At 46.1% G+C, this 20,211-nt stretch overlaps 1 protein-coding gene across 3 annotated transcripts in view; it reads left to right on the forward strand.

Annotated features, from left to right (window-relative positions):
• The window catches only part of DMC1 (DNA meiotic recombinase 1), a 264,614-nt gene that overhangs the window by 8,604 nt on the left and 235,799 nt on the right, over nt 1-20,211 (forward strand). For all 3 annotated transcript variants that reach the window (XM_029590216.1, XM_029590218.1, XM_029590219.1), the window contains exons 2-3: nt 7,473-7,546; nt 19,895-19,939. In XM_029590216.1, the coding sequence (XP_029446076.1) occupies nt 7,490-7,546; nt 19,895-19,939 (102 nt within the window). In that variant the 5' untranslated portion in view covers nt 7,473-7,489. The remainder of the gene's footprint in view (nt 1-7,472; nt 7,547-19,894; nt 19,940-20,211) is intronic.

The raw sequence follows: 20,211 nt of genomic DNA on the forward strand, positions 1-20,211 counted from the left end.
GAGTCTGATATTCATCATCCAGAGTCCTAGTCTCGAGTGAGGCTTGGCATTTCAATGCTCCCCTCCCCATGGCACCAAATCTAGGCTTTGCCATGGCCTTGGGGTTGAACGAGCTGTGTGAGCTCGGTGCACCTTCTTGTGCTTCGGTTGTTGGATGTGGGGGCACTTTGATGCTCTAGCCCTGTTTTAACAGGCTCCATAGAACAGTTGGGCCTCTGCCACAGCCAGCTCCGCCAGCCAACAGTAGGTACCTGCAGGGCTCCTTCCTGCAGGTTGCGCCAACTCTACCTCGGTCCAACATGCCTACAACATGTGGAAAGAGATAATATGGACCCAAGAGGTCAGTAGAAAAGTTTATTTTATAAAACAGTATTTTATTGTAATACAAAAGTGTTCTGGTAAAACAAATATAATATCAGGATGATGTAAATTACACTAGTAATTGACTCAGGCAATACGTATACTTATGTGCATAGAAGAAAATACTAAACTCAAAACTGTTGCTAGCAACATGCTTATATACAGAACAGCTCAGAGAGAGAGAGATAGAGAGAGATAATACAACACACTAAATCATGGGTCTCATGTCCCTTTACCCACTCCCAAAAGATAAGCAGTAAATTCTGGTGTTATCCTTCTCAAGGAATTAGTGTAAGGTTAAGAACATAAGAACATAAGAAATTGCCAAACTGGGTCAGACCAAGGGTCCATCAAGCCCAGCATCCTGTTTCAACAGTGGCCAATCCAGGCTACAAGTACCCAATCACTAAGTAGATCTCATGCTACTGATGCCAGTAATAGCAGTGGCTATTCTCTAAGACAACTTGATTAATAGCAGTTAATATACTCATGGTTCAAGCAGTTCTCTTTCGGAGTGTGAGAGCGATACTGCACTGTTACAAACTGTTATGGTTGTGGACCCTTGAGCCGGAGCGAGCGGTGATGGCCACTGAGGGATTGCCCCCAGTGGAACTCGTCTCCGGGAGGTGGAGCTGGTGAAGAGAAGCACTCACACGGAATGGTTCCAGGAGATCAGGCGGGACGGCCCTCCGAGGAGTGGCTAGCCTATGAACGCAGGAAAGCCCCCGAGGAGTGGGTACGCAGAGCATTCACCCAGCGTGACAGGAACCAGGAACTGAAGCTCCACGGAGAAGCGGATGAAGTCCAGGCAGAAGATACGGGGCAGGCAGCGAAGAAGCGGAAAAGAGTCACAGGCCAAGGGTCAGGATGGACAGCAGATGATCATAGACGAGAAGACAAGCCGAGGTCGAACCAAAGAATCAAGCCAAGGACTGGCTACAGGAGCAGGAGCAGGAACAAGGCACGGAGCAGGACAGCAACTAAGGACTCAGCAGAGAACACCCGTTGCAAAGGCAATTCTTCATAGCAGCTGTGGGGTTTAAATACCCCTCCTTGATGACATCATCTTCCGGGGCCGGGCTTGGCTTTTGCGCCACCGCCCCTTTAAGGGGCGGAGCTTTCCCACGCGCACACCTAGGGGAAGCCCCGTTGGGGAGAGCAGGACAGCGTTGGCGGCCATGCGGCATGCTGTGGGAGGCCTGCTGCGGCGTGGAGTGTGCCGTGCCAAGCCATGGTGAAGAGAAACAGCAGAGCCGGTAGGGGGGTCCTGTCGGGGGTTGCCATGGCCGCAACAGTACCCCCCTCTTATGCCCCCTCCAAGAAGGGCCAGACTTGCTAGAGTGTGTTTGATGAAAGTGCTGAAGCAAAGTTTTATCGAGAATATTAGATGATGGCTCTCATGAGTTTTCTTCAGCACCAAAACCCTCCCAGGCAATCAAATATTCCCAGCGTTTACCTTGCCGGCGGACATCAAGGATCTCCCGAACCTGATAGATAGGGTCATCATCAGACTCCACGTCAATTGGTTTAGAAGGAGCAGCATGGAAAGGAGAAAGTACTAACGGCTTTAATAGTGATACATGAAAGGAATTATTTATTATTTATTTATTTGACATTTTTATAGACCGACATTCGTTAGGGACATCACATTGGTTTCCAGAGAACAAATAATGCAGCATAACAGAGCTTTACAATAAATATAATTTCAACTGGGGGGGGGGGGGAGATGTGATAAGGCTATAACAGGGAAAATTTACCAAGCAGACAGCAAATTGGTGAAAGATATGAAAAGCGAACAGAAACGATCACATAAATCAGATACATCAGAGGTCAATATGTTGGAAAGGATAAAGGAGAGGGGTGGGAAAGGCTGAAGAAGGGAGAAATAGTTGAGGAAAGAGTTATACCACAGGAGGCGCTGGAACTATTTACAGGCGCTGAGGATACCAAAGGAGGCGCTGGATCTATTTACAGGCACTGAGGCTATTTACAGGGTTGTAATAGTATAAAATTAGTGCAAGAGTGTCACAGAGGATGAAGAAGCAGGAGAGAATGCAGAGTTGCAATGGGGGTCAAAGGGGGAATTGGTGACGGCGAAAGGCTGAGCAGAGGGGCAAGTGAAAGACAAATAGGGAAGTGTAGCTGGGGAGTAGGACAGGGGTAGAGGAAGGGGTAGGGGAGGCTTAAAGGGTGTTAGTAAACAGCTCAAGAAGCAAGGGTGGGGAGAAGGAAGGAGAGGGGGAGGTTTACAAGGGGGGAAGAGTGGGGGGGGGTTAGGTGTTACTACTGTAGGCCTGCGTGAACAGCCATGTTTTGAGTTTTTGTTTGAATTTTTTAGGGCAGAGTTCTTGTCGCAGATCAGGGGGCATAGTGTTCCATAGTATGGATCCAGCGATAGATAGAGAACGTTCTTTTGTGGACATATGGTTGGTGAGTTTAGTGAGGGAGTTTGTAATGTTGCCTGGTATTGTAATCTAGTGGGTCTGGTGGTGGAGCGGAATAGTAGGGAGTCACTAAACCAATGCATGTTAGGGTTGTGAAGGGCTTTGTGAATGAGGGAGAGTGACTTGTACTTAATTCTGGCAGATATTGAGAGCCAGTGAAGTTGTTTAAGAATGGGGGTGATATGCTCTTTTTTGTGTGTACCGGTCAGGATGCTTGCGGCGGCGGCATTTTGGAGCATTTGGAGGGGGGGCTATCGTGTTTTTGGGGAGTCCTAGGAGGATACTGTTGGAGTAGTCAATTTTAGAGAGATTGATGGATTGCAGTACTGAGCGGAAGTCATTGAGATGCAGAAGGGGTTTTAGTTTTTTTAGTGTGTGGAGTTTGAAATAACATTCTTTTAGAGTGGAGTTGATGAATTTTTTTAGATTGAGATGGGTGTCAAGGGTGACGCCTAGGTCACATAAATGTTGAGAGAAATTAGAGGTGGACGGGAGAGTGTTGGGGGGGGGGTGGGATTGATAGTAATGTGTTGGGGTGCAATGATCATGAGTTCTGTTTTATTAGTGTTAAGGGCTAAATGGAGATTAGTAAGGAGATTATTGATGGCAGAGAGGGTGGTATCCTAGGTCTTAAGGGCTTTAGGTATAGAGTCATTGATGGGAATAATTATTTGCACATCATCAGCATAAATGAAGTGCGGGAGAGCGAGCTCTGATAGGAGGTGGCAGAGGGGCAGTAGGTATATGTTAAAGAGTGTAGAGGAAAGAGAGGAACCTTGAGGTACACCACGAGTTATGTTAATCGCCTTGGATTTACTGTTACCTATTTTGACTTTGTATTTTCTGTTGCTTAGGAAGGATTTGAACCAGAGCAGTGGGATTCCAGAGATGCCTATTTCAGATAGCTGTTCGATTAGAATGTTATGGCTAATGGTATCGAAGACTGAGGAAATGTTGAGTATGGCTAGAATGTATGATTGCCCTTTGTTTAGGCCTTTGAGGAGGTAATCGGTAAGGGAGGTCAGCAGAGTCTCTGTGCTACGATGTTTGCGAAAGCCGTGTTGAGATGTGAAGAGAAGGTGGTGTTCTAGGTAATCTGTTAGTTGACTGTTAACAATTTTTTCAAGGACTTTTGCTATGAAGGGAGGGTTGGATATAAGACGGTAGTTAGCCAGATCAGCTGTGTCGAGTTTGGGTTTTTTAAGTATCGGTTTGACGATAGCTTGTTTGAGGGGAGTAGGCACAGTTCCAAGGGTGATGGAACTGTTAATGATATTAGCTATGGGATGGGCTATTATTTTGGGGATTGATAGGAGGGATTTGGTGGGAATCGTGTCTGATGGATTTGTGGATGGTCTCATTTTCTTGAGAATTGCTTCTATTTCTGTGGAGGCAGTGGTCTCAAAGTTGTGTAGGTTGGCATTGTGGGTTTTAGTGGGGGCTTTGATAAGAGATGTGGTGGGAAATCGTATTGTGAGTTTGGATATTTTATCATCGAAGTACTGTGCAAGTTCTTCGCATTTTATTTTGGCTTCCTTGCTTGGGATGGGAGTTGTTGAGGTTTTAGAAAGATCAGACACAAATGTGAAGAGGGCTCTGGGATTAAATTGTAGGTCGTGGATTCTTTGCACATAGAAGTCTCGTTTGGTTTTAAGAATGTGTTCCTGGTAGGAGTGTAGGAGGGATTTATACTTAGCTAATTGGGTGGGTGAAGAATCCTTGCGCCATTTCTTTTCTTGAGTTCTCAGATTGTGTTTCAAAGTTTTTAATTCTGAGGTGTAACAAGGTTTTTTAGTGATGTGCGGGGTTAATTTCTTTTGTTCTTAAGGGGCAGATCTTGTTGGCGATGTTGCTGGTGAGGTGGTTCCAGGATGAAAGTGCAGATTCTGTATCGGTTAAGTCAAGTTTTTTAAGCTGGTTGGAGAGGTCATCGATTAGATCATCTCTGGTGCAGGGTTTTCTAAAGTGGATGGTTGTTTTTGCATTTTTTATGGAGCAGGAAGTGTGTATGAGGAAGTGATCTGACCAAGGAATGGGAGTGTAGGTGGGGGGGGGGGGGGGGGGGGGGGGGAAGGATTAAGGAATTTGTAAAGATTAAGTCAAGGGAGTGGCCTGCATTGTGAGTGGGGTTAGTTATGATCTGTTTGAATCCCACGGCATTAAGAGAGGGCAAGAGTGTTTCACAAGTGTGTGATAGAGGGAGAGCGTCTACATGCAGATTAAAGTCTCCGCGAATAATGGCTGGTGTGTCAAATGATATGTTAGTGGCTATGAATTCGATAAGAGGAGAAGGGGCCCTGTCTAGTATACCTAGTGGAGTGTAGATTAGGCATATTTGCAAATTAGGAGATTTGAATAGGCCGATTTAAAATTTTTTGGTGGGGGGAGGAGGTTGACTGAGTGCGGTATCAGCTTGAAATGTTTTTTTGCAGCGAGAAGTATATCTCCGCCTCTTTTCTTGAGTCTGGGTATTGAGAAAATATCATAGGTGTGGTTGGGGAGTTGATTTAGTAGAACTAGGTCAGTATCCTTAAGCAAGGTCTCAGTTATAGCACAAATGTCGGGTTTTTCGTCAAGTAGTAAATTGAGAATATGGGTTTTTTTGGTTTGGGATTGCAAGTTAACTAGAATGAGTGTGAAGGTTGTGAGGCCCAGGAGTTGGGTGAGAGGATTTAGCATGATCGGTAATAATGATCTGGCCTGATTGTGGGGTGCATTATGTCAGGGGTTGAGGTGTCTGAGTGTCGGTATAGGATGTATCATTATAAATGAGGTGGTAGGTTCAGTGGCCCATCTTATGTTGGTGGAGTTGGACACACTGCAGATGGGTGGAGGGGAAGGGATAGGGGGGAGAAGTAAGGGGGGCAGGAGGAGTTCTAGGGTGTGGAGACATCTTAGCAGAGGAGAGGAAATCTGGTGCTGGAAGGCCGGTACTAGCAGAAGGGAGTGAAGGAGAGGAAATAGGGCAAGGGTAGAGAGAAAGAGTTTAGGTAAGAGGGGGGGAGATGAACAGTATATCAGTTAAAGCTGTTAGAAAATTTGCACTTTGTAGAGGAATGGGTAGGGGGAGAGGAAGGGGCAAGGGGAGATCTAGGGTGTAGAGAGATCTTAGCAGGGGAGAGGAAACCTGGTGCTGGTAGTCCGGTACTAGCAGGAGTGAAAGAGAGGAAATAGGGCAAGGGCAGAAAGAAAGAGTTTAGGTTAAAAGGAGAGAGATAAACAGTCTCTAATAAAGCTTTTAAATACTTTGCAAATTGTTTGTAATGGTAAAATTAATCAATATTCAAAAGGGCTGGAACGTGTGTGTTTAATGTCAAAATATGTAAACCCACACCTATATATCTATTTAAAAGTACACTATTGATGACAAAAATATTTATAAAATTTTTCATTAAACTTTTGTATATTTTTGAATTATTTTTATTTTTATTAATAGGAGGAAAAGACTTCAGATACCAGAAGGGCTAACTAAATAGTCATCCTGGTGATGTTCAATCATTAGTCATAAAAACCTCCTTTTGAAATATGATTTTTGCATGAAATAATTTTCTAAGCACATTAATTATTCTTTGATCATTGGATTCTATTTGCAGGAACAACGAAGCAGTAATATTGTGTTATTCAATAACCATTGCTTTGCTATAGCGTTTTAGCTTTGGACCACAATGGGCTCTTCATCAGTATACTGAACTTTAAACTTGCAAAGATATAGACCATTACTTATCTTGTTGTAATGCTACTTGGATCAATGAAGGACTTGAAAATGATTCTCCACAAAAACTGCTCGTGGTCTCCAACAATTGGCCAAAGTTTCGCTGGAACGGCTGCGTCAGGGAGATATTCCTAAGATGAGAAATCCATGGTAATGAAAATGATGAACATCTTAAGATTAAAAATCCTCCATTAACTAACCTTTAAAGAGATGCACTATTTTCTTAAGAATCCTTCTATACTTAGTCGTGACCGCAGCCTACCTTTAAAAATAGCAGCTGCTTTAAAAATAAAAGGCTGGAAGCACCCATGGTTTTTCATTGTCTTGAACACAAACATACATTTGATCAATTACGTTTTTTTGTAATGGAGGCAGTAAAATCACACCCACGGGGAGGAGACAAAACAAGTATTTATTACAAAGAGAACAGAAATGGATATCTGAATTACAAAGTATAATACCAAATGGTATGAATTCTAGCACTGAATGGGTACATTTTCTTTAAAATGTCTAAGTCAACTAAGCCTGGCTTCATGTAGAAGGTTTTGGAAACAGACCAATCCTAAGCTGTATACGGTAATTTAACAAATCGTATATCTCTTCAGCTGGTTTTAGAATCGGACCAATCGAGAGAGTCTTTGTATGGCTTATGCAGCTCAGGTAGCATTAAACATTATCTAATAATCCTGCAACATTCTTTGAATCTGCAAATTTTCTTTTGACTTTGTGAGCAATTATATGTGAATGATTGTATTTAAGCCTGCAGGCCACTGATATAAGTACAGTGTGGCTCAAATTGAAACTGTAGATCTGATTGGCTATCTACTCATTTGCATAGATGCTGGTTTATGAATTTGCATAAAGTCACAGGAGATGCTCAATATTTAGAGGACTCCATTACAGTAAAATGATTATTCCCACAACTAACTGTGTGTTTTCTTCAACCCCTGTTCTAGCACTCTGCAGGTAAACAATGAAAGCCATGGAGGATCAAGTAATAGAGGAAGAATTGGGCTATCATGATGATGAGGTAGGTCTGGATTATTGAACAATGTTTCCTTCGTAGATATGCTTTTATTTGTTTATATACTGTTTAGCCACAAGGCATTTCATCTGGGGGATCAGTTTCTTAACAAGTTAGATAGGTTGTGTCACTAGCTAAGTCTAGTGTTTAATGGCTTGTTGCTTATCTAAGCATCATACCTGTCAACTCAGTTGGGGCATGCAATAATCTTTGCATTACAGTACAGCCTATGAAGTATGCACTGAGGCAGTACTGCTTATGGGGTAGCAGACTTCAGTTGAGTAGTTACAGAGGATGGCCTTTGTTCAGTCCTTTCATATAAAATAACCATGTTAAAAACAGTCACGTGTACATTTTTTAAATTTGAAGGAGAGGAGCCAGAGGCTGTGGACCTGGTAGTGTCCTGCTGCATGCAAGAGGTCAAGAATGTTAGATCTGAAAAGCGGTTTTCTCCCATGTGAGCAATTTTCAAGAAAGAAATATGTATTTTCAGGGAATCAGAAAGCTGAGAGGTCTTCTGGGGCTTCCTGTTCAGTCCAATGTGAATCAGTGGGTTCTCTCATAGTAGTCCCTGTAAATGATTGCTTTCAGCAATATTACCAGGAGCTGACTCACTTCAGTTTGAACCTGTGGGTTCTAGATATTGATCAAGATGGTTATTCCTTAGAGTTTGCTGCTTCTGGTGCCTTTAGAGCAGGGGTCAGGAACCTTTTTGGCTGAGAGAGCCATAAACGCCACATATTTTAAAATGTAATTCCATGAGAGCCATACAATATGTTTAAAACTAAATACAAGTAAATGTGTGCATTTTATGTAAGATCCCACTTTTAATGTACAATAAGTCTCTGAAAATATTACACCAGGCCTTAAGACACCAATACATCTCCTATTAGGAAAACGGACCAAGTCAGGCTGCTATAGAGTCCTACACAGAAACAACACGCCAGCAGAAAACCTCACCTGAATCACGTGCTGTCCCTCACCTAACATAGAATAAAGAGACCAAAACGCATAACAAGAAGCATGCAGACAAAAACTGAATTGGAAACTGCAACAAGCCAGAGTCTCTGTATGCAGTGTAACAAAGGAAAAAAGAAACATCACCCATCCTTATAAAACAAATCAAGAAATATAAAATCATCAGCAGTAAAACTGTACTAACAAAAAGAACATATTTCGAAACAGCTGATGAGAGGAATATCCAATAATTAAAACTCATATAAAACATTTCCAGATACCAACAAAATATTTCAAAATAGCAGACACAAAGATCCAGTAATGAAAAATAATAAGGATACAAAAATTTTTTTGCTCTGCATACCTGGGAACGTTTGATATCCAGGTGTCCTGAGATTGTTCTGAATTAGCAGGAGGTGGGATGGTTTGCTTGGAACTTTCTCCTCTCTCAGTCACATACCAGCGCTCTCTCTCACACTGGCTCTCAATGACACACCTATACACACATGCTCTCAGTACTCACATATACACATGTTTTTTCTCACTCACTTATATAGGCTCTTAATTACACATTTACACACATGCTGTCTATCTTTTCACGCTTACACACACACACAGGCTTTCAATCACATAAATACATGCTGTCTTTTTCTCTCACACACAGACTCTCATTCACATGCTTACAAACATGTCCTCTCTTTCTCTCATTTACACACAGGCTCTCAATCACATACTCACATGCTCCATCACCTAAACCAGCTGTCAATCAGACACAGACACACATGATCTCTCTCTTACTTATACACACAGGCTCTTAATCATACATACACATGATTTCTCTCACACACAAAGGATCTCAATCATACACACATACTCTTTCACACAAACAGGTTTTCAATCACAAACTTACACATACAGGTTCCCAATGGTAAACTTACATTCATGCTCTCTCTCTCACAGGCAGGCTCTCAATCACAGACATACTCTCTTTCACATACACAGGCTCTCAATCATTCACATACATGCAATCTCACTCACACACACAGGATCTCAAACACACACGCTTGCTCGCTCATTCACTCTCTCTCTCCCCCACCCCCACCCCAGGAACTCGCGGCAGCAGCAGCCTCCTCCCAACACTAACCTCCTTCATTTTCAGCCCTCGCGGAGGCGGAGTCCCATCGGCCGCGGTTGAAACTCTTCATTTTCCTCCGAGCCGCGCTGCAGTCTTCTTCCCACAAGCGTGGCCTCTTCTTCTCGCGCAGGCACCCGATGCTCACCACTTCCTCTTCCGGGCCGCGGGAAGAAGAGAGCACGCCGGTGCCGCTCAGCACCGGCGTGCTCTCTTCTTCCCGCGGCCCGGAAGAGGAAGTGGTGAGCATCGGGTGCCTGCGCGGGAAGACTCCCGTGCAGGCACCCGATGACTCCAGCGCTGGCACCCGGCTGACTCCAGTCGTGCCGCTGCCGGCGTGCTCTCTCCTCCTCCTCCCCCCCCCCCCCCCCCCGCGGCCCGGAAGAGGAAGTGGAGAGCATCGGGTGCCTGCGCGGGAAGAAGAGACCACACTAGCGTGGTCTCTTCTTCCGCGCAGGCACCCGATGCTCACCACTTCCTCTTCCGGGCCGCGGGGGGGGGGGGAGGAGGAGAAGAGAGCACGCCGGTGCCGCTGACTCCAGCTGTCCCGCCGCGTTCCGCCCGGGCTGACAGCATTTTAAGCCCGGGCGGCGGAGGACCGGGGAGCAGCTGGGTCAGCGGGGAACCGCGAAGTGTGGCGACACTTGTCTGCGAGCCAGATGCAGCCCTCAAAAGAGCCATATCTGGCTCGCGAGCCATGGGTTCCCGACCCCTGCTTTAGAGTGTCCCTCTACAAGTCATACTCTGAAGGCTTTTTGCTATGACCAACTCTGGAGAGGATTTGTGTCTGGGATCCTTGGTTCCAGTACCACTCGAGGCTCATATTTTAGGTCAGTGCTCCTTCTGTTTTGTGTTTTTTGGGGTTAAAAAAACACTAAAGAGAATCCATGATCGAAAGAGATCAACAAATGTCTTCATATGCCTTGCTTCTGTGTGAAGACTCTTTGCTCTGTCATTGTGGTGGTGAGGCAAGGGGAGTAATTTTTGTCCCTGGACTTTTCAGAATCTTCTTTCACATTTCCATTTCGGAAAATATCTAGAGGTTTCTTCGCTATTTGTATTTGAGGGAAGTATTTCCACTTTAGGGTCCTGCCCACTGGGCTTGTCTCAGCATCTAAGACTTTCACTCCTGGGATACAAGGACATGACCCACCCTTGTTTCGATCTGTACCTGGAAGATTGGTTATTAAGGGCTAAGATGATTTGGTAGTAGCAGTCAGTCTTGTGCAGTGCGTTGCAAGTGCATTCCCAGTCTCTGGAGTTTCTGGGGACTTCCTTCAATACCATAGTAGGCAGAGTCTTCTGGATTCAAGGGAGAATCAGTAAAATTGTTAGCTCAAGTGTGAATCTTCTCTCACAGAGGGCTGGGATTATCTCCAGCTCCTAAGTTCCTTGGCAGCCACTTTATATATAGTTTTTTGAGCTTGGGAACACATGCAGCCTCTTCAGTTGTCCCTGTTGTCTTGCTGGTTCTCACAGTCGTAGGACTACAGAGTACATTTCCCTTTTCCATGTAAGAAAAATCCTAGCTTGATTGGCAAGTCCCATGAATTTATCAAGGGAAATGGATCTGGAGCCTTCCAAATAATTGAGGTCATGTCAGACACAAGACTGGTGGACTGAGGTGTTCTCTGTTAATACAGCATAGCCAAAGGGCTCTGCGAAAGAAGAAGAAGCTTTGAAATCTATAAACAGCTGGAACCAGGGATATTAGGTAAGCTCTGTTGCAGTTCCTGACCTTAGGGAAGGAAGCGACAGTTTGGCTGTTCTTGGATAGTAAAATAGCAATAGCTTATGTGTATAGATGAGGGGTGCTTAGAGCCTGATGGTAGCTCAGGAAGCAAGGCTGTTGTCCAGTGTGTGGAGCAGAAACAACTGCAACTTTCAGCATCTCACATTGCAGGAGTAGAAAATATTTATGCTGCCTTCCTCAGTGGAAATATGTTGGATCCCAGAGACTGGGTGTTTAGCTGGGTGTTCGGATCAGTGCAGTGTCCCTCAGATATATCTGATGGAACTCACAAGATCTTTAAGGCTGACAGATTCTTCAGTTTCCAGAAAGAATGGGGCTGTAGTGAAATTGATGTTCTACTCCAGCCTTGGCCGGAAATCAGATTTCTTATGTTTTTCCGTCTCGACCTCTCATAGACAGGAATTGGAGGAGAATGGAGGATCACTGATCAACAGTCATTCTCCCAGGACAAGCAGGATGGTAGTCCTCACATGTGGGTGATGTCACCGGTCGGAGCCCTATCAAGGAAAACTTTTCTGTCAAAGTTTCTAGAACTTTTGACTGGCACGCTGAGCATGCCCAGCATGCCATGATCCCTGCAGCCACAGGGTTCTCTCTTCAGTCTCTTTTTTCCACGCTGCAGTTTGCCTCGTGGTTAGGAGCTCTGTGAGAATTTCTCAAACACTTTTCCTCACAGAAAAAAATTAATATTTTACTTCAGAAAAGATTCCCTCATAGGCGTCTCCCATCATGATAGTGTTTTTCCATCGGTCGGTGAGTAAGTTCATTATTCCCGGTCGGTTCCTACTCCCACCTTTTTCGATATCCTCAGGCTATTGACCGTTTTTGGGCCTCAATCTCTACTATTATGGCAACAGGTTTCCGAAAATGTCCGGAGTGCCCCCGAACCATGTCGATTACCGACTCACATGATGTCTGTGTGCTGTACCTCGGCTCATCACAAGACGTGTCTAACTGCCCAAGTTGTGCCCAGATGACTCCGAAGGGTAGGCGGGCTCGCCTCGACAAGATGGAGACTCTGTTCAAAACCAAGTTGACTCCATCGATGTCCACCCAATCGTCACTGGCAGGACCATTGAAGAAGTTAGTCATCAAACCTCGCCGGGAGCACCAGGGCAGCGATGACCGTCCATCACCGACTCCGTCTAAGGCATCCAATCTTTACAAAGCTAGATCTCCAAGGGGCATACAATCTTGTACGAATCCAGCCTGAAGATATCTGGAAGTCTGCCTTCAATATGAGGGACAGCCACTACGAGTACGTAGTAATGCCTTTCAGACTTTGTAACGTCCCTTCGGTCTTTCAGCGTTTGATGAATGAGATCTTCCGGGACCTACTATACTCATTTGTCATGGTATATCTGGACGATATACTGATCTTTTCCAAAGACCTAAAGTTCCAATGCTCACATGTTCAAACAGTCCTCCAATGCCTCAGAGACAATCACCTCTACGTAAAATTAGAGAACTGTATTTTTGAACAGACCCGTCTTCCATTCCTGGGCTACATCATCTCCAGTCGAGGCTTCACCATAGACCCTGAGAAACTCCAAGGTATTCGAGATTGGCCCCAGCCAGTAAGCCTCCGCGCCTTGAAAAGATTCCTTGCAAGGCGCGGAGGCTAACTACTCCACGCTAACTGCTCCATTCACGGCCATGACTAGGAAAGTTAGTAACCTTCAAGTTTGGAGCTCCAAGGCTCAATCTGCTTTCCACGCCTTGAAAGAGGCCTTCTGCACTGGACCATGATTACATCATCCAGATCCTAACCGCCCCTTCATCGTCGAAGTTGACGCCATTGGAGCCGGGGCAGTCCTGAGCCAATATTCCTCCAAGGGGGTCTTAGTGCCCTGCTCATTCTACTTGCATAATTTTTCCACTGCAGAGCAAAACTACACGATTGGGGACTGTGAATTCTTAACTGTGAAAGTGGCCCTTCAGGAATGGCATCCCTGGTTAGAAGGAGCACAGCATAAGTTCGCGATATTCACAGACCATAAGAATCTTGAATACTTAAAGGAAGCCCGACTTCTGAATCCTAGACAGGCCCGCTGGGCGCTGTTCTTTGAACGCTTCCATTTTGAACTCCAATACTGTCTAGCAGCTAAGAACACCCGAGCAGATGCTCTCTCTTACTCCTTCGAGCCAGAAGATACGCCCGAAATCCCTAGACACATCATCGACCCAGCTTGCATAACCCTCGCAGTGACCAACACGGTACCAACCGGGAAGACGGTGGTCCCATGCTGTCTCCAGGAATGCATCCTCCGCTGGGCCCACGATGCAAAGTTGGCCGGCCATCCTGGCCGGGCTCAGACCCTCGAAATGTAAAGAAGACATTATTGGTGGCCTAGCATGGTTAAAGGCTCCCGCAGTTATGTGGACTCCTGTTCCATCTGTGCACAGCAAAAACCCCCGACTGGCCGTCCATGGGGACTCCTCCAACCTCTTCCGGCTTCCACCGAACCCTACTCAAGCATCTCTACTGACTTCATCGTTGATTTGCCCCCATCTAAGGGTAAAATGGTCATTTGGGTTATTAAGGACATAAGAACATGCCATACTAGGTCAGACCAAGGGTCCATCAAGCCCAGCATCCTGTTTCCAACAGTGGCCAATCCAGGCCATAAGAACCTGGCAAGTACCCAAAAACTAAGTCTATTTCCTAAGTCAACTTAATTAATAGCAGGTAATGGACTTCTCCTCCAAGAACTTATCCAATCCTTTTTTAAGCACAGCTATACTAACTGCACTAACCACATCCTCTGGCAACAAATTCCAGAGTTTAATTGTGCATTGAGTGAAGAAGAACTTTCTCCGATTAGTTTTAAATGTGCCACATGCTATCGACCGCTTTTCGAAAATGGCCCTTTTTGTCCCACTACAGGACCAGTTCAGGAGTTTCGCCAGTTCAGGAGCCTCCCCTGGGCTTCTGAACTGGCGAAACTCTTCCTCAACAATATATTCCACTTACATGGATTACCTAAAGATCGTGGGCTGCAATTCACTGCCACGTACTGGAAGTCACTCTGCCAAACATTTGACATCACCCTGAATCTGACGTCGGCCTACCACCCTCAAATGAATGGTGAGGCCGAGAGGACAAACCACTCCTTGAAGACATTCCTAAGATCTTATGTCCATGATCAGCGGGATAACTGGGCCGACTTCCTGCCATGGGCCGAGTTATCCCACAATACTCACCTCGCCTCTGCCACTGACGTCTCCCCCTTCTCAGTGGTATTCGGTCGCCAGCCACGTCTGCCCTTACCAATGCTGCTTTCCTTGCCCTCGCTTGCAGCCCAGTCTACGGCACAGATGATTCGTCGCTTCTGGAATCAGATCCAGGAGAGACTGGGTCAGGCTGCCAAGAGAGCCAAACGCTTCACGGACGTTCATCGTCGCACCACACCCTTGTTCTGGCCCGGCCAGAAAGTCTGGCTGAGCACAAAGTATATCAGACTACGTCTTCCCTCACAACGACTGGCTCCTAGATTGATCGGACCATTTCCGATCACCCAACGCATAGGTGCGATTACCTATCAACTGCAGCTTCCCGCCTCCATGGGCATCCACAACACATTCCATGTGTCCCTATCGAAGCCATTCGCATTGTCCTGGCCCTTTCGAAGGCCTCCTGAACCTACACAACCTACTGCTGAACCCAAGGACATCCTCCAAGTAAAAGAGGTCCTGGATGTCCGCTGCCATAGAGGCCATTGGGAATATCTCCTGTCATGGGAGGGCTTCGGGCCGGAGGAGAACTCCTGGGAGCTCTCCCACCACATTTACAACAAAGACCTCCTCGCTGAGTTCCACTGGACCCATCCTGAGAAGCCCAGGCCGGTAAGGGGGAGGCCTAGGAGGGGGGGTACTGTTGCGCGTCCCAGCCGCGTCCATTCCGTGGCTGGCCCTGCTCATCTTGCTCTCCCGTCCACAAGCTCCGGGATCTCCTCCTCCGCAGCCGCAGCCAGTTCGCAGCGGCCCCAGCTCCCCCGCTCGCAGTCTCCTGTCCATGCCTCACGGTGGGGCTCGGTGTCCTCCATGGCGTTGGCCCTGCCCCTAGGTGCGCGCGCGCGGACCGCCCGGCCTCTTAAAGGGCCAAGGGTGGCTCCCAGCTCAGCGGCTCGCCCTGGTTGACAGCAGGATATAAGGAAGTGGTCAGACACCTCGTCCTCGCCTAGACCCTGGGGAGTGGGAGTTAGACAAAGAAGCCTTTCGGAGGATATGGGCCAAGTGGTCCAAACTGGTGGTGGACCTAATGGCAAAGTTTCAGAATGCTAAGGCACCTCGCTTCTTCAGTCGGAGACGAGAACACCTATTCAGAGAGACCAGCCTAGTTTGAAAGTGTACCTGTCCCAAAGAGCTATGGTAATACACTCACATGGGAGATCACTATTGCTGGGCCAAGAAGGTTAACCCCCCTCCCCCGCAGAAAAGAATCCACCCCTTGGGGACAGAAGTGTTGGGGAAATGGCAGAGAAGGTAGCTGCAAAAGAAATCTTTTTATGTGCCCTTAGCCTGACATTCAAATCCACTGAAAATGGGTTACACATGCATTTGCATGCATAAAATCGTATAATGCATGCAAAGCATAAGAACATGCCATACTGGGTCAGACCAAGGGTCCATCAAGCCCAGCATCCTGTTTCCAACAGTGGCCAATCCAGGCTATAGGTACCTGGCAAGTACTTAAATATTCAGAAATATTGTGCACTGTTAACTGAAATTAAAAAATAAAAAAATAAAATAGCCCTCAATTAAATTTAATTCAGGCAACAACCTCACTCCTGTGAAACAACATGACACAAAATGATATTATTTGGGCTGCACATCTCTAATTAAAAGTCACAGTAGCACCTTTTGAATATAAAGTGATGACTGACACTATATTTTGAAGAGCCCTGGCAATATCTTTTTTGAATTGTGGGACTAATCAGTATGAGGTATATAGTCAAAAGTTCTTGCAATTGAATCCCATGACATTACATGGCAGGGTATTCTTCCGTTCTTGCCCCTAGATTCGTCAAAATGATAAAATTTTGCATGGATAATGGCCACGGTAATCAAAAGGGGTGTGTTTATGATAATTTTAGACTTACCGCACCACAAGCTTTGCAGAGGTAGTATATCACAGAGTGCATTAAAGTTTTTGTACCCTCTGATACTTCTATTTTGCTACTTGTGAGAGAAAGAGAAACTCTTTATAAGGCCTTCCTAGTAGTCAACTATTTACATCACCACAGGAGGGCCAACCAGTAACTCGAGGTGAGGTGCTGGTGGCGGTTCAGGGCTCTGGGACCAGTCCGACACACAGAGCGAGAGACGCACAAATAGCACAGCACACCTCAGTGACATCACCTGAAGTGAGGAAAGTCCCACCTATCACATGTTTATAAATGACCTTGAAAAGGGAACAATCAGTGAAGTGATCAAATTTGCAGATGCAGCTAATGCATACTCAAGTTTATGTAAGTAAAATAATGCAGCTGACTTAGAAATATTTCAGCTGCATTATTTTATCTATATCTTTCAGTTTTCGTTATTCTAGCACCAGAGCACCAGAACCATAATGCAGGTCCAAATGCTCCCACACTAGGATTAAAGGACCATGCGGCCTAAAACAAACCCTCCACTATGTGCCTCCTCTGCCCTGTTCTAGAAGCTGACATCAACAGACCAATTTTGAGGCCAGCCCTGTGGATTGGTAGGGGTGCCGCACACCACCTTGCAGATGACCTGGATTTGATTCCAAAGTCAGGTTGCAGCATTCACAGTCCTTGAGGGGAGGGAGTTTCAGTCATTGCACAACAATTATACCTAGTTGATGAACTTCGGGGTCCAATTTTTAGTTAGGTACTATTAGAAGCCGCAGTGTCTGGCTCCTGGCCAAGGACTGTTGCTGCAATGGCTAAGCTGAGTTGGGGGTGGGGAGGAATATAAATTAGGGGATAAAATCTCAAGTAGCTGTGAATGAAGGCTCATGATGCCACTGCTGCTCCTTGTGATCTTGGGCAAGTTCATCCTCCATTGCCTCAGGTACAAACTTAGGGGCCGATGCAATACTTTGGCGCAGAAAGCGCGTGCTGAACAGTCAGCACCTGCTTTCTTAACGCGCCATGCAATATTTAAATTAGGGGGTCACGTTAGCATTGAGGCGCTAGGGTCGCTTGTGCGCCCCTGGCGTCTCCTTACTAAGGAGAGCTCGAGTGCATCGGCCGGGTTAGGAAAATCAACGCCGAGTTTATTGGCGTCGGTTTCCTAAACACCACACATTCGGGGGTTCAGGAAACGGACGCTTCTCAATTGAGCGTCTGTTTCCTGCACCCGACTGCCGGCGTTTTTTTTAACTTTTTTTTTTTTGTTTAAAATGTGTTTACTTTTTCCTCTTACTTAATATCGCAACAATGTTAAATAGGAGCACTTAGCAATTAACACGTGCTCCAGGCAGGCATTAATTTCTGATTGCTAAATGTGCAACCTAGTCGCACTTTATTTTTGCATCAGGGATTAATTAGCGTCTATACAACCCGCGTCCAACTGCGGGTTATACAGTGTGTTCGGCTGAGAGCACTGTATTGCATTGGCCCCTTAGATTGTGAGCCCACTGGGGACAGAGAAATATCTACAGTACCTGAATGTAATCTGCTTTGAAGTGTCTGAAAAGTGGAATATAAATCAAATTAAATAAATAAAGAGGCCGATTCCAATTTAGCTGGAAGCTTAGTGGAGCAGGAGGAAACTGCCTAGCCAAAAAAATCAAAACAAAAAGTGCCTTTATGTATCTGAAATGGAGTAATGGGCTTCGTGCACATCTTAATAAAGGTGATAATACATTTGTACCAAAGAAAGGGGTCTGCCTAAAACCTCAAAGAAATGTGTTCAGCTTCTCTGAAATTTGTGGGGATTCTCAACAGCATTTTCAAAATATAGGATACAAACACATTTATTCATCCAAGGCAACCAATAACTTTGGCCATAAGCTTTTTTGAGTCACACACAGGGTTGTGAATCCAGTCTTTCATTGCCAATAGAGTATCATTGTTGCACGTCCCGGCCGCGTTGTGGCCGCGACCGGGCCTGCTCACCTCGCGCTCCCCTCCACCAGCTCCGGTCCTACTCCCTTGCCGCTGCTGCCAGCTCCTGACATCCCCGACGCTCACCGCGGCCCTCTCCAGCTTCCTCCATGCCGCAGGCCTCTCATTGGAGCTCCCATAGGAGCTCCGAGTCTTCAACTTCCTCAGCCCCGCCCCTAGGCGCACGCACGGCTGAATCTAGAACATTTAAAGGGCCAAGGGCGGGAAGCTCTCATCGGACATCGCCCAATGACGTCACCTAAGGCTCCTACTTAAGGCAAGGCTCTGTCCCCAGAACCTCGCCTTGGCAATCAGGTCGACACTTCGGTGAGGCTATTTTGCTGTTCCTTGTTCCTGAGTTCTCCTGCTTCCTTGATCCAGTCGTGTTCCTGTGTTCCTGTCATGTTCCAGTGCTCCTGTGTTCCTGTCTTGTTCCAGTAATCCTGCGTTCCTGTGTTTCCGTGGTCCTCTCTGTGTTCCAGTGTCTCTCCTGTTCCCTGCTCTTCGATCCTCCTCCTGTCGTACCGTCTCAGACTGATTCACGGTACTGACCTCTGCTTGCCTGACTACGTTTGACCGCTGCCTGGAACCGACCACTGCTTGCCTTCTAACCATGTTTGACCACTGCCTGCCTTCTGACCATGCTTGACCACTGCCTGCCTTCTGACCACGCTTGACCGCTGCCTGGAACTGACCCTCGCTTGTCTTGACTACGTACGGACTGATCTTGGAACTGACCCTTGCTTTGGCTGGCCACCCTCGGACGGATACCCTGGCTTTGACCCTTGCGCTACATTTGGACACTCTGTTCGCTCCTGTGACCACCAGACCAGCCAGCTCAGACACTGCCTGTGGCCTACCTCTGACTAGACCATTAGGCACTGCCAGAGGACCTTTACTTCCTGTCTCCTTCAAGAGGTCTCCAGTGATCCTGGTCTGGCTCTAGTCCATCCTATCTTCACCAGCCACGCACCTTTGCTCGTGGTGGGCACACCTCTTCACTATCTCTCTGGGAGACCCTCGGAGGCCCACCTAAGTCCAGGCGGTCCAGGTACCCAAGGGCTCAACCTGCAGAAACCCCGGATTGCTATTGGCGAAGCTCCAGCTAGCCTCTGTCTCCTCCTGTGCTCCACCTCCTGGTGGCAGGCGCTCTCTGGGTCCGACCAGAGGGCCGTACCAATCCTGCACCAGGCCAAGGGTCCACCTCCAGCGCAACAATCATCTAACTTCAAACTAGGGTCTTTATCACTCAGCTACAGAATTCGCTGTGCTCATAGGAGATGCCTACTTTTCTGCTTTAGCATAATTGCCTTTTTGTTGCTTTTGCACAATTACATTGCCTGTTTGACAACTATTTTTAACTAATCAGTAAGCAATTTTTGTTTATATGATCATCCCAGCTCTAATGTAAATTCCATCCTTTTCTTTTTCTATAGGAATCCTTTTTCCAGGATATTGACATGTTACAGAAGCATGGTATCGTGAGTACAGTATAGCAAAGCCATTCAATCCATGATTTGTATGTTTTATGTAAGATACCAGATCTGATCTTAGAATACACCCTTTCCTGTGTAGAATCATTTTGTAACCTTTGTTTCCTCAGTATTAACAAAAAGTATTGTGTCTGCAGTTTTAATAACTATGGTTTACAAACAAAACAAAAAAACCCCCAAATCAGATGCTTCCAAGTATTAAAGCAGAAAGGTAGACGGAAGGTAATACTGAAAACAGACATTTAGAAAGCAATATTTGC

Source organism: Rhinatrema bivittatum, chromosome 2, assembly GCF_901001135.1.
Source record: "Rhinatrema bivittatum chromosome 2, aRhiBiv1.1, whole genome shotgun sequence".
Classification (NCBI taxonomy): Eukaryota; Metazoa; Chordata; class Amphibia; order Gymnophiona; family Rhinatrematidae; genus Rhinatrema; species Rhinatrema bivittatum.